Source organism: Pungitius pungitius, chromosome 2, assembly GCF_949316345.1.
Source record: "Pungitius pungitius chromosome 2, fPunPun2.1, whole genome shotgun sequence".
Lineage (NCBI taxonomy): Eukaryota > Metazoa > Chordata > Actinopteri > Perciformes > Gasterosteidae > Pungitius > Pungitius pungitius.
Genome location: NC_084901.1, coordinates 27,693,730 through 27,707,215, shown reverse-complemented (window position 1 = coordinate 27,707,215; position 13,486 = coordinate 27,693,730). Strand labels below are relative to the sequence as shown.

At 44.1% G+C, this 13,486-nt stretch overlaps 1 protein-coding gene across 1 annotated transcript; it reads right to left on the bottom strand.

Annotated features, from left to right (window-relative positions):
* Positions 1-31: 31 nt before the first annotated feature.
* st3gal5 (ST3 beta-galactoside alpha-2,3-sialyltransferase 5) lies at positions 32-12,330 on the bottom strand. The gene is made up of 8 exons (XM_037460759.2): positions 12,017-12,330; positions 11,386-11,458; positions 5,929-6,046; positions 5,344-5,553; positions 4,269-4,402; positions 3,928-4,114; positions 2,254-2,412; positions 32-1,800 (listed from the first exon to the last, which is right to left on the bottom strand). The coding sequence occupies exons 2-8, from the start codon at positions 11,415-11,417 to the stop codon at positions 1,561-1,563; spliced, it is 1,080 nt and encodes a 359-aa protein (XP_037316656.2). The 5' UTR covers positions 11,418-11,458; positions 12,017-12,330; the 3' UTR covers positions 32-1,560.
* Positions 12,331-13,486: the final 1,156 nt, after the last annotated feature.

The following is a 13,486-nucleotide window of genomic DNA, read 5'->3' as shown; positions in this document are numbered from 1 at the left end:
ATTTAGAAGAGTCTGACGCAAACACAAATGATCCCGTGGTCCTCCAGATGGCCTTTTGATGGCGAGACCATTTTAGGATTTTTATTGGTAAACATCATTTTGAAGGCGAAATAGCTCGATTTCCGCTCATTATATTAAAGTCTTTGTGTTCCTAACACAATAGATCACACTGACAAGTCTCATTGAGGATTACATTGAATTAAGATCACAGCCTCCATTTAATAACCACTTACTGTGTTGTATTATGTAATAATAATAATATCCCTTTTGTTGTACTATCAGCAAATGTCATCTGTCTGGCAAAGCTGTCATCAGTTCTGCAGCAAGACAGCTTTGTCAAGAGTCCAATTGGTCTGAGCTGTAAGCACTTGGACAAAGGGCAGTGGGAGTGCTTCTGTCTCGCAGAGTCCGTCTATCTGAAGTTGCTGAGTAGCAAATAAAAAAAAAAAAAAAGTGAAATCATTCCTGAATGATTACTGCAATGCAAACAAACCCCTCAATTACACACTGAGATCATATTGTCCTTTTTAAGTACATAACATGTCATTTAGCTGACGCTTTTATCCAAAGCGACTTACATTGCATTATAACCCATGCGTTACATTTTGCTTGGGGAGCAATTAGGGGTTAAGTGTCTTGCTCAGGGACACTTTGACATGGCACATGGGGCAGCCGGGATTCAGACCGCCAACCTTGCGGCTCCCAGCGCATCACACTACTCCATGCGCCACCATTGCCACTGGAGTACAATAGAGGCTGATAAAAAAAATGCACAACGGAAAAAGCGTAATAAATCTATGTGGTGTTAGGGATTTAAGCAGTAGAACACACCGTGTGGAAATTATAATAAAGTGAAAGTAGCATTCCTTGATCAGAGGTTCAGAACTTCACACTGACCACAGAAATTGTCCATCTCCTTCCTTTCAAAAGGAGGGATTTTTTAATCATTACATTTAAATTCTTTCTCATAAAATTCATACCGATTAATTATACATTGGAATAAAAACGTAAAAGTATTGACAATGTGCCTGGAATCCAGGGTCTCCGGAGGAACAATATGCCATGAGATGGATGAGACTGAAAGCTAAAGTTAAAAAAAAAAAAATTTTACATTTTCAAAATGCATTTTGAATATATTTAACTCATTCAAGATTTGAGAGCGGACGAAATGTCTTTACAATCAGTGGGAGAAGCATTGTGGCTCAGTTGAATCTGCTTCCTGGGCGGACTTTGGTAGAACGACGTCAATCAAAATTCAACATGTTCCACCTTTGATTCTGTCAGCAAATAAAACCCCTTTGCTGGTTGCTTCAAAAAGTGGATGGGACGAGGCCATAACTTTAGATCAAAATACTGAGCGACGTGTAGGGCTGCTGGGCTGCAATATCCTGGATCACGCTCATTTGATTTTGATATTCATGAAGCGCTTTCTGACAAATATTACAAACGCATATTTTCTGATCGGATTTCTTTCCTTGCGTTAGTTCATCCAGTCTTTGTCCAGTGTGAAAAGGCGGTGCTCTATAGTCTTGTATTCGGTGGGCCAGCAGTGCAGCAAGATCAGTGGATCCCCCCCGTCAGGTCCGTGATGGCTCCCTCCCTGACTAGGTTCTGAAGCAGCTCGGTCTCTCGGCCCACGTTGTGAGTGCTCTGCTTCAGTATGGCTGCCATGGGCAGTTGGTCGTAGTAGTGCAGCGGCGCTCCCTGCTGGTAGAGCTTGTAGCCAAAGCCTGCCATGCTGACCTCGTCACACAGCAGGCTGGCTAAGTTCAGTGCAGAGACCCCTATGGTTGGTACTTTCTGGAGAAGACGAAAAACTGTCAACATTTCTTTATCCACATCCCTTCTGAGTCAACTTCTTTTGTCATTTATAATTATAAACTACCTAAATAATACAATATTTATGAGTTTTTGATTTCAAGCAACATACTTCTGACAGTTGAGATTGCATGAGAAAATCATACCTTATAAATAGGGGTCTGCCAGACGCCAAGAGACAGATTAGATTTACATAATGACTTTTTGGACGTGCCGTTTCACGAGGAACTTAACCAAAGTCAATGGGAAACATGGGAAAAGACTGCAGCGTACATCCAATCCAGACATTATGATTTTAGACACCAACATTAATCGAGGTGCTTCGTTGTATTCTAATGCACCACCCGCCCCACCAGAGGTCCCTCTCTACGGACTAACACACATTAAGTAACAGCACAGCACTCCTTCACCTCTGCATTCAGACGGGTGTATTACCTTATCCCATCCCCACAGGCTTACTCTGGGTGGAGGGTACTGCAGCAAGTCCAACGTGGTCTCTCTGATGACAAGTGGGTTTAGAAGTCTGAACCTTTGAGGCTCTAGAGGGACTCCATCTGGAACCTTCTGCCAGAAGAAGAGCCAGTCCCACAGGGGCTGCAACAGAAAGCACATAAGTGTCCCAGCTCTGATCTCAAAATGTGTAAGATATTCTTATTCGTTTCAAATATGAAGAACTCTTTGTCAAGATTGCTGATCCAGTGTTGAATCTTGATCACACAAGTGTTATATCATTAGTCCTCTTGAAGTGTGGTATTTTCTGCCCTCTATAAACCTTTTTCCCCAATTACCGGAAATATGTGATCAATTTGGAAGTGGACTTCCTGTCAAGCGTCCACACATCAGGAGAAAATGGATCTGAGAATCTGAGTCTTCACAACTTTGCTAAAAGATTTACCTACAAGTACATTTGCTGATATTGCAAGACTGGTGGAGGAAAACTCTGTCACACAAAATAACAAAATAAATAAAGTTTTTGATGAGGAATTTGTCAGTATCAAGGTATCTTAAGTGAGAGCGATCAGGCTAACTGTTAGCTACTGAACTGTTAACTAGAATGAGAAATGATTAGTGTGTCCACTTAGACATAATGTATGTAGAGTATAGAGGATTTAAAATACCTTAATAAAGCATTATACTCTGCTTTTAATGAAGCATTATGGTATCAATTTGTTCTGTATTCATCCCGCCAGATATCCTGAATCCATTTTCGTCAAACATCACCATCAACAGGGAAGGAATAAAACGATATGGCTGCTTTTAGGAATAACAAGAACAGCCCGGTATGCTACAATAACTCTTGTTTGTTGCTAGCGCCATTTATTCATTTACCCTGACAAATACAAATAGTTGGGAAAAAAGTCTATTTGTTCAAAGTGACAGTTTGTGAAGTTGGTCCAAATTTAAACCTAGGAGTTCTTGTCAAACCTCTAACATTTAAGATTAAAATTGTAACCACACACATAAAAATTAAAATTTTAACTAGGATTTTTATAGGAGTGTTTTGAAGGCCTCACCGAGCAGCCGTTAAACTGAATGCTACTGACTAAGAATATTAGTGAAGTCTCAGCAGCCTCATGAAAAGGAACCCAATTGGAAAGACGCCCTATTTCTATAACTGTGTCATGTGACCCATTTGGCGGAGGGGATGGTCCTTTTCGGTGTCCGAGTACAGTAAGTGCAGGTGGTGGCTGAATATTTAGCGGACTTCAATAAATGTGGATGAGACGCAAGATTCCAAAAGAGGACGTCTCCCAACAGAAATCTGTCTGTTGTTCTGGGCGCAAAAGTTCAGCCAACATTGTGAAGTTTTATGAAAATATATTTTTTCATAGGTTTTGTAAAACCATATATTTAAATGGGAGCAAAACACTTCCCTAGGACACCATTCCCAATAACGAGCAACGATCAAAAACTGGATGAAATGTATTTGTTCATGATAAAAATACTGCATAAAAAATTAGATTGAAGCTCTATTGAACAAATGCAAGTTTAGTTCCATTATTCAGAAGTCTTGTCTGAAGGAACTGCATCTCTACTGTTTGATTTTCTAATCAAGACTCGTTTTATTTACACATGCAGGTTTGCACGCACACACACACACACACTCACCACAGAGAGCTTGTTGATCATTGCAGAGATCCAGCTGATGTCGACACCTTTGTACGCCACAGCTACAAACAGGGTGTGTGGGTCTGTGTCGATCCAGTGCAGAGGTGTACCCTCTGGGTAACTCATCCTGATGGTGGTTCGATTCCCGACGTCAACGCTGAACTCGCCCAGGGGGCCACTGTTCAACCTGGAGGAGCGTCGTTGATTGACTGAGTGATAACTGAGCGATATGGGTTTGTTGGCCGAGTTGGCAAAGGTAGTAATGAACAGAACATGTGGAGCTACAGTCAAACTGAAATATGCACTATCACGGTGACATGTCCTCACATTGTGTTTCTAACCTGATAATCGTTTCGAACTGGTTGATGTAATGGCCAAGTTCCAGGCCTCTCAGGATGCCTCCATTTCCCACAACCACACAGCGCAGACATTTATCTGATGTCATCGTCTGTGGCGTGGAGGCAGAGTCCGGCAGCTTGATGTGAGGAATCACAGAATCAGAGTCGGTGCTTGGAAAAAATACTAAGCTTACAGGAACATAAAGCAGCACTTTTGGTTTGTTATGTTTCTCAATTAGAACATCTAGGTATGCTATATATAATAAGTGCTATTTGCAACTTTGGGTGCCCTTCTATTGCCTCTCAACATGGAGATGACTTAGCTATGTCAACCAGGTTCTGTCAGGTAAAGCAGATGTGGAGGTGATACAATTGCTGAGGTCAATGTAACTAAACTTAGTTAACAGTAGATAACTTATTGAGCAGGGCTCTACGCTAAGGTTTTATTCAAGGAGTATGTGTGCTCCTAAATGAAAACATTCAGTTTATCTAGTCGTGGCAGGTGTAGCCATAGCTGGTTCGCTAAGGGGGTTCTCAGCTTCTGGTAGGTCTCGAACTTGTGAAGAGACCTCCTTCACGTTAGTTGAATCTTCCCCCCCTCACCTAATTCCTTTTTCTCTTCATCTCCTTTTTGCTTAAAATAAAATTTGATGTTCTTCATTTTGAAGTCTGTGATGTTAACTTCACTAGGCATCACTTGAAATCCAACAGTTCCCCCAACAGATTGGCCCATTGCAGAGCCATAGAATAAGAGTTGAAACACTTTATATGGCTCTGGCCCATATGGTGCTGCTTCAGGCTGACCAGCAGGCGGTTTGATGACCTCTTGGGTTGGACCGGTGCCAGCGTCTCTCAGTTAGACACTGAGTTAATTTACATGCATTCATTCTCAGCTGTGTGTGTGTCTCCGGTGAGCGGCCCAACGTACCGCGTCTTTCGCTCGTTTAAAATTCGCCTCATTTCACGGCAGGACGCGTCTGTGCATTGAGTTTGCATTTAATCTACTGCGCAAATAACTCGCTTTCCTTTTGGTGTGAACGCAGCATAACTGACTGGATGCTCAGTAGACCACCCTCACCTGCTTCAGTAGGTCCTCCACTTTGCCCCGCACACCTTTGAAGCCAAAAGGCAGAGGGTACCGGAAGAGGTCGTCGGGGAGCGGCGCGTCCTTCCCCAGGAAAGGCTGGGTCATGCGACTAGAAGCGGGGAGTCGATCCAACATTCTCGCCCTGGTGCTGCCGGGACGACACGGACTCTCCAGGACTCTGTGCACGTGCTCATGCAACTGCTGCAGGAGAAACGCTTAGGTTAGGAAAACTTCAGAGTGGACATTTTCACTTTGATTTTCTAGACAAGTCAATGAAAGCAAAGCCTTTTGTAAGTATCTTATCACAGGAGTATTCCGAGCATTAAGTACTCAGAGCCCAAAGTACTACTTTCGGAAAGATTCTTGCAAACTACTTTCAATGCGGCCCAATCTCCCCATATTTAGCCTGGACGTTTTCTACTTTGTTTACTATATTATAGTGCTGGGCAATGACTCATATCTGATAATGCATGATTTTCTGCCATAATAGGAATGTATTCAATAATGAATTCAAAAGTAGTGTATTGCATACTTTTGTTTTAAAAGTACTGAGGGCAGCTCTACCCATCCTCTGACCTTCTTTAGTGCATGGCTGGCGTGCCAGGTCGGAGCCTTGCTTCTTATGTCCGTTTCCTTCCATGGGAGAGAGACCATCCCCAAGAGACCTACAGCCACAACCACAACCAAAACCAACCTTCACACACACAAACACACACACACACACGGGAGGGGGGGAGGGGGAAGGAACAGGCATTTTGATTTAATTGCAGCAGCTAATTTGATAAATGATTTATATAAGCCATATGTTAACCATTTTTAAGGTCACCAGTTAAATCATGTGAAAGACAATGGTCCCGATGCAGGGAATATTGATCGCTTTGTTGTTCCCACCAAAACTGTGCGTTGCTTCCCTAACAACAAGCCATAGATAACCAGCGATGTCAAGGCCCTCGTCAATAGGAAAAAGAGGGCGTTCAAAGAAGGGGACCAGACAAAGCTGAGGCACGTACAGGGGGGAGCTCAAAATCAAATTGAAGGAGGCAAGGGAGGAATACAGGAAGAAAGTAGAACGGAAGCTACAACAGAACAGTGTGCGAGAAGTATGGGAGGGGATGAAGACGATGACTGGCATGAAGAAGAGCAGCCGGAGCGTGGAGGGAGGCCTGGACAGGGCCAACCAGTTAAACCAGTTCTTCAACAGATTTGACTGTCCTACGGCTATGTCCGCCCACCCCTCTACAGAAGCTGCCTCCGTAGTGCATGGCCACCTTGCATCACCCCCCCACCATCAAAGGCGTCTCCGACCGCTATCTCCAGCCACCAGCAACCGACTGCAGACACTCCAGGGAATGAAGAGTCACCCCCTACCATCACAGCAGACCAGGTGAGGGCTGAGCTGAGGAAACTTAATTCCAGGAAAGCTGCAGGCCTAGATAAAGTTAGTCCTAGACTGCTTGAGACGTGTGCAGCCAAACTGGGTGAGCCGCTCCAGTACATCTTTGACCTTAGTCTCCGTCTTGGAAGGGCTCCTACACTGTGGAAGACATCATGCCTTGTGCCTGTCCCCAAGAAGCCCCACCCAACTGAACTCAACGACTTCCGCCCCATAGCCATCGCGTCGCACATAGTGAAAACCATGGAGAGACTGCTACTGCACATACTCAGACCTCAGGTACGACACGCATTGGACCCACTACAGTTCGCATACCAGGAGAAGGTAGGAGTGGACGATGCGATCACATACCTGCTGCACAGGACGCATACTCACCTGGACAAAGGGGAAAGTGCTGTGTTCTTTGATTTCTCCAGTGCTTTTAACACCATCCAACCCCTCAGACTGGGAGACAAGCTCATGCAGATGTGCGTGGATGGTCGCCTCGTATCATGGATTACGAACTACCTGACAGGGTGGTACTGTGGTCTGCAGCACCGGAGCACCACAAGGAACTGTGCTCTCGCCTGCTCTGTTCACCCTGTACACTTCTGACTTCTGTTACAATACAGAGTCTTGCCACATGCAGAAGTTTTCAGACGACACTGCAATTGTGGGGTGTATCAGGGATGGCCAGGGAGGGGAGTATGTGAGCCTGGTGGAGGACTTCGTGCAATGGTGCAAGCACAACCAGCTACAACTGAACACTGCTAAGACCAAGGAAATGGTGGGGGATTTCCGCAGGTCTAAGCCCACCATGCTACCAGTTTCCATTGAGGGGGTCAATGTGGAGGTGGTAGGCACATACAAGTATCTTGGGGTGATCCTGGACAATAAACTGGATTGGTCTGTCAACACTGACGCAATCTACAAGAAAGGGCAGAGCCGGCTGTACTTTCTGAGGAGGCTGCGGTCATTCAACGTCTGCAGCAAACTAGTAGCCAGCGTCCTCTTCTACGCGGTGGTGTGCTGGGGAGGAAGCACTAAGAAGAAGGATGCAGGGCGTCTGGGTAGGCTGGTGAAGAAGGCTGGCTCTGTGGTTGGTGCTGAACTGGAGTGCATCACTTCAGTCGCCGACAAAAGGACCCTCACCAAACTGCTCACCATCATGGACAATGGAAACCATCCTCTCCACAGCACTATCAGTCGACAGAAGAGTCTGATCAGCAGGAGACTGCGCTCGCTGCCATGTAGGACTGATAGACTGTATAAATCATTCATCCCCAGAGCCATACAACTGTACAATAACACAACCTGCCAACCAAAGCTACCTCACTAGGAAAACTCAGTTTTCTAGTGAGCCATGTTTACTGGCTATGTACAGCCCCCCCCCCCCCCCCCCCCCCGACTACTGTGTAGTGTTGGCCCTCTGCACACACACCCCGCTCCCTCTCTCCACCCCCAGCCTGAACTCTTAATGTGTGTTTTTTATATTATGTTTGTAGATTGTCAGGAGCTACCTGGATTTTGAATTTCCCCTTGGGGATCAATAAAGTACTTCTATTCTATTCTATTCTAGATTAAGCTCAAAGCTTGGTTATGGTTAAGCTTGGTTAGAACATTTTTACTGCAGTTTAGGACTCAATAAGTATTAGAATGTAAGACATAGGCAATGTTTTTGTGATTTTTTACTAAAAATCACCTTAAATCAAATCAAATGTAATTTCCCAGCAACAGAAATCGTGGTTAATGAAATGGCTGAGTGGCTAGTAACTTTGGAAAACCACTAGGCACAGAGGATGCATAAATATTAATGACATGCGGTGGTAACAGTGCGTGTGTGTGCTCTAGGGATGCAACTAATTATTAATTTACAACCCTTTATTCTAAAACAGAACTGCAAATTCACATTCCAAAAATACAGGTTGCTCCTTAGAAAAGAAAGAAAAATACAAATCAGAAAATTTAACAGGATTTGTTTTGACGTCAGAACTTGTTCTCTATACTACACTCAGACGCGCACATACCCCGAAACACACCCCCATGTTCTCTATATTACCATCATTGTAGTTAATAAACCTATACTCCACAGTTAATACAGCGAAACATAACCAAGTGCTATGAGATGAATTTAAAATGGCATTTGTAAATAAATGCATCAGAGGTTTCTTAGTTAGCCGTGCTGGTTTAATGATTCACCGTAGACAAATGGGATCTCATAATTCACTTTCAAATGTAACGTTAAGTAATAGAATTCACTCGAACATCTACCAATATGAATGTCATAAGATGATATATAACACAACATTATTTTATGGAATCACTTTCAAGTTATCTGACGTTCATAACCGATGTTGCTTTTTTGTATACACACAAGTCGCTAAAATTAAGGCTGCATGGTGCCAACAACTGAATTTGTTCTTCGGCAGGCGGCCATTTATTTTCACGTCATCACAGAGCGCCCGGCATGCGTAGCTAGTTGTCTTACGTGTTTTGAGATTGAGTCATGGTTATAACATTAGAACAATAATGAATAACAAACTCTCTTTACAGGGTTAAACACCACAACACAACAGCTTGTGACACATTGTATTTTGTAACACTAATAATTGTACCAAAAAATGATGGGTACAGCGCACAACAAGAAGTAACTAACTCTGTTGCTACAGGAAACCATGGAAAAGAGCCATACAGGAGGAACAACGAGAGACCAGAGATGCACCGAGACAACTTGTGCCCAAGAGAGGAGCTGTGTCTGTTTGGGTTTTGATAAATCCGATGGAAGTTATATTGGATCAGAAAACGAGTCTGTCGAGCCTCTGGTGACAACACTAGCAGCCAAAACAAGCTAACTCGCTAACTCGCCGGTGTTACACCCCTACTGGTTTCCCTTCGCGTGCGTGTTTGTGTTTACCCGGCAGCAGCAGAAGTGTCTGCGTCGGTTTCCTGATTCGTCACACATTCACAAACATATTGCTGAAAATCTACAAAACGCATCACAAATCCATTGCAGCGTTTACGATTGTATAAGTGAGCACTACATCACAGCCACGTATGAAAACATTATTTAATTTAATATATTTGGAAACATTTATATACACCTATAGGTGTAAAACCAGTAGGGTTTAACACCCGCCAGTTGTGAGGAAGTTGGCCAGCAACAGCGAACAGCTGTTCGGGTATCCGCGGTCGTTTTCGGGGTCAATGAATTAATGCGTTTACTTGAAAAAGCAATACCGTCAGAATGTTTCTCAATACCGTGATATGGAGCATCAAGCTGAAGGAGAGCGATGTGTGTATTGACATAAAGCTACAGTAACGTGGACTCTGTATTATTATAACTGTATAATATTCTGTAATATTATACAGTTAAAATAGCTTGTATCCTATGCAAGAAAAAAAGCAAAAGTTAAAAAGTTAATAAATGTGGGTTAGGGTTGTACATCATGCTACTGAGGAGAAGCGTATCTTCCTAAATTAAATTTAAAAAGAAGTTTATCTCCTTTAACTGTACGGGAGCAGCCGAGGTAATGGTGATGAAGCAAGCAGGAAGTCCCCGGTAGCCCAGACTCCCATTTCAGAGACCTTTTGGTTCAGCCTATGTGGTCGTTGCGGGACCAGCCCAGGTCTACCACGATGGCTGCTGAAGGCTGGAGGCTCAACAACTTTGAGACACACCTATCGATCGGTAGGAGCAGCCCTAGTGTACTCCAGGTAATAAAAAGAAATAAAAAAAAACACGTCACTGGAATATCGGTTCTCAGTTTGCACTGTTGACACATGTGTTCCTCTCTATTGTTTCAGCGTAGCCTCACCCCTCTGAGTCCCAGTATGTTGGACTCATGTCGAACGGCATGTCAGTCCCAGTGATCAGCATGTAGCACTCATGAACAGTTTGTCAGTCCGATTCAATGCTTCACCATTTTCCACCAACGATATACCATTCATAGCAGCGTATTTTCCTCTTGATCTCATGAAAACGTGTGTTTTTAGTATAACTAATAAGACTACATTTTCCACCACAGGTCGAGTCTTTAGGACCAAAAAAACACAGTCGTAAAAGATTATCATTTACATTACACAGGGCAGGTCCATACCGCTACAAACCGTTCTAAAAAAGAAACCAGCCACTCTTCAATGTCAGCTGTAAAAGCTTTGTTTTCACAGTTTTCTGCGGGTCTGCTAACCCAAAAATAACGGATTGCATCTAAAATGCAGCGGCAGATTTTGAGCTTTAATGTATCGATAAACCAACAGAGAGCATACTTTAACAACAGAAGGAATGTTGTGATGCCTTGTGATGTGGTAAAGAGTCACAGGTTGCCTTTCACCATCCCCAAACAGCACTGTGCTGTGAGAGCTGTCAGGAAGACTCGTTTCTGACTGGATCGAAAGCTGGTTTTCGCTATTCTTATAGTAAGACAAACCGGTTCCGAAGAATGAGCGAATTCTCTGACCTTCTACGCTGACAATGTAGTTGTGTATCGTTGGATATTTGCCAATATCTGATTTGGCACATCTGGGTTTGTGCTATAGATTTACAGCACTTATTCTTAACACCGTAACAATCTAATGGTGACTATGATATTTTCAGAGCGTTGGTAATTCCATCCCTTGCAGCTCAGTATCAAAGAACTTGTGCGGTGTAATGTGAGCCTCACCTGAGTGCTGGCCAGCCTTTAGGGAGCCTCATGTCGACCCGGGCATCTGTGCTGATGCGGGATGATCAAGGATCTGGTCGTAGACACAAACATTTTATCAGCCATGCGAGACAACAAAACATTATGGGGAGTTAATGAAATGATGTAAATGAGCTACACGCCCTTCCATGAAATCAAACTGTGGTTTGAGGAAACATTTGCAGCGCTGTACTTTTTTAATGCACAACGATGAATAGATTCATTGGAATCGACCTAAAGTAAGATAGCATCTTAATGAAAGGCATTCAAACAAGTACACGCACTACTGTGGAAGTGTTAAGCACTAACATGGCAGCTGGTAGAGAGCGTTGAGCTGCTTTATGCGCATCGTCGTCTAATATCCTCATTCACCAACAAACTGATCATGTAGTTCTCACATGTCCCTCGGGTGTTGCTAAGGGGAAAGCCTCTCTCTAAAATCTAATGTAACCTGACTCTACACACAATACAGGGCGAAGTCATACGTTAGCAATGAAATAACTCCGCTCACATAAGCAACTACACATGAGAGGTACTGATAAAAACGTTACAAAATGGGCTAAATCCGATAACGCTTCTGTCACTAAAGAGACCTTCACGATTCCAATCTTACGTCGCTCCCGGAGACTCCCCGCGTTGAACGGAGCCGTCTCCCCGCTAAACGCTGCACGGCGGCCGGAGACCGACGTTTGCTTCAACGCTGGCTGCTCCCTTGTCGGACCGCTCGGGAGACAAAGCGTAACGGTCTTCGGTGGAAACGTCAGTCGGCGTCCTCTCGACCGTCAAAGAGCGGCAAAATGCGGAGCTCGGCGATTCGCATACGGCCGGTGGATGTGAAGCGTTTGGGGTCTTCAACCCGCCTACTACCGACGAATACCGAACACCTCCTCGCCGCGGTGCTGCTGCGGTCATGTGGACCGCATTTTTAAAAAATGCACGTCTACTAGGGGCGTTACGGTAAAAGGGCTTTCAGCCTAAATCTACAGTATTAAGTGTCAAATCTCAATCTTTTAACAGTCTTTAAACCAGATCTAACCTGGTAACACTCTTTTTCCACTTGATCCTGGCTCAAGTTGACCTCATCTATAACCATGTACATCAAATATTATGGTGTACTTTTTGAGAAAATTGAAGGTGAAATCAGTAACAATGACATGTTATTTGTAATTTCCCTCTTCTCTATGCCCATGCATATTTCCATAAACCTTTACTGTACAGTTTGAAATAAGAGAAAGTCAGCTCAGTTGGTCCTTTGTCCCCTTCAGTGCAGACCACTGGGTGTACGGTCCGGGGGCCCCTATCGGGCCCTTTTTGCTTCTCGGTCGGATGTAGCTGCCGGTGGACTTTTGTTCTTGACTGTTATGCGTGTTCCGGTTACGAAAGGTGTTGCTCCAGCGGGGGTCCATGGGTGGGACCCTCCTTCACCGCTCCAGCAGCTCTGGGGCTGCACCTCATTTGACTGTGACCATTTTAAATGCCTACATTGCTTTTTTGTTGCCCTTTAGGGGGTGGGGGTATTTTACATTTTATGGTTGATAAAAGCTCCCCAAATATGAGATGAAATATGTTTTACCCCCAAAATAAAGTCATGCCAATGAAGAAAAATGAAAAAGAACTTTGAAAGGAGTTCAGCAAGGCGTAAAACCGCTGATAAGTCCGTTGGGATCGGGCCCACCATTGGCTCGTGCTATAGGACCCGGGAAGATGGTGAACTATGCGTGGGCAGGGCGAAGCCATGACCGTAGCAGTCCTGAGGTGCAAATTGGTCCTCAGATCAAAGTATAGTGGTGATAGACTAATCCAACTATCTAACAAGTGGTCCCCTCCAAAGTATCCCTCAGGAAAGCTGGCGTTCAGCATCTTTTAGTTTTATCTGGTTAAGTCAATGATTATAGGTTTTGGGGCCGAAACAAGCTATTTTTCAAACTATTTTTCAGACTAACTGGCTTGGAACCGGTCGTAGTGTGCGAGCCACCTGGTGGGCCACTTTTGATTAGCAGAACTTGCACTGCAAGATGAATGAAACGTCTGATGCCAACACTCATCAAACAGCTGGGCAGTGGCCATGGAAGTTGGAATCCGC

Excerpts from the sequence above, each read along its gene's own strand:
- st3gal5 (XM_037460759.2), bottom strand. The coding sequence starts at position 11,417 with ATGAGGCTCCCTAAAGGCTGGCCAGCACTCAG. Across the intron at positions 5,554-5,928 it reads CCAGCCATGCACTAAAGAAG|CAGTTGCATGAGCACGTGCA; the intron begins GTCAGAGGATGG and ends TTTCTCCTGCAG. Across the intron at positions 4,115-4,268 it reads CAGTTCGAAACGATTATCAG|GTTGAACAGTGGCCCCCTGG; the intron begins GTTAGAAACACA and ends ACGCTCCTCCAG.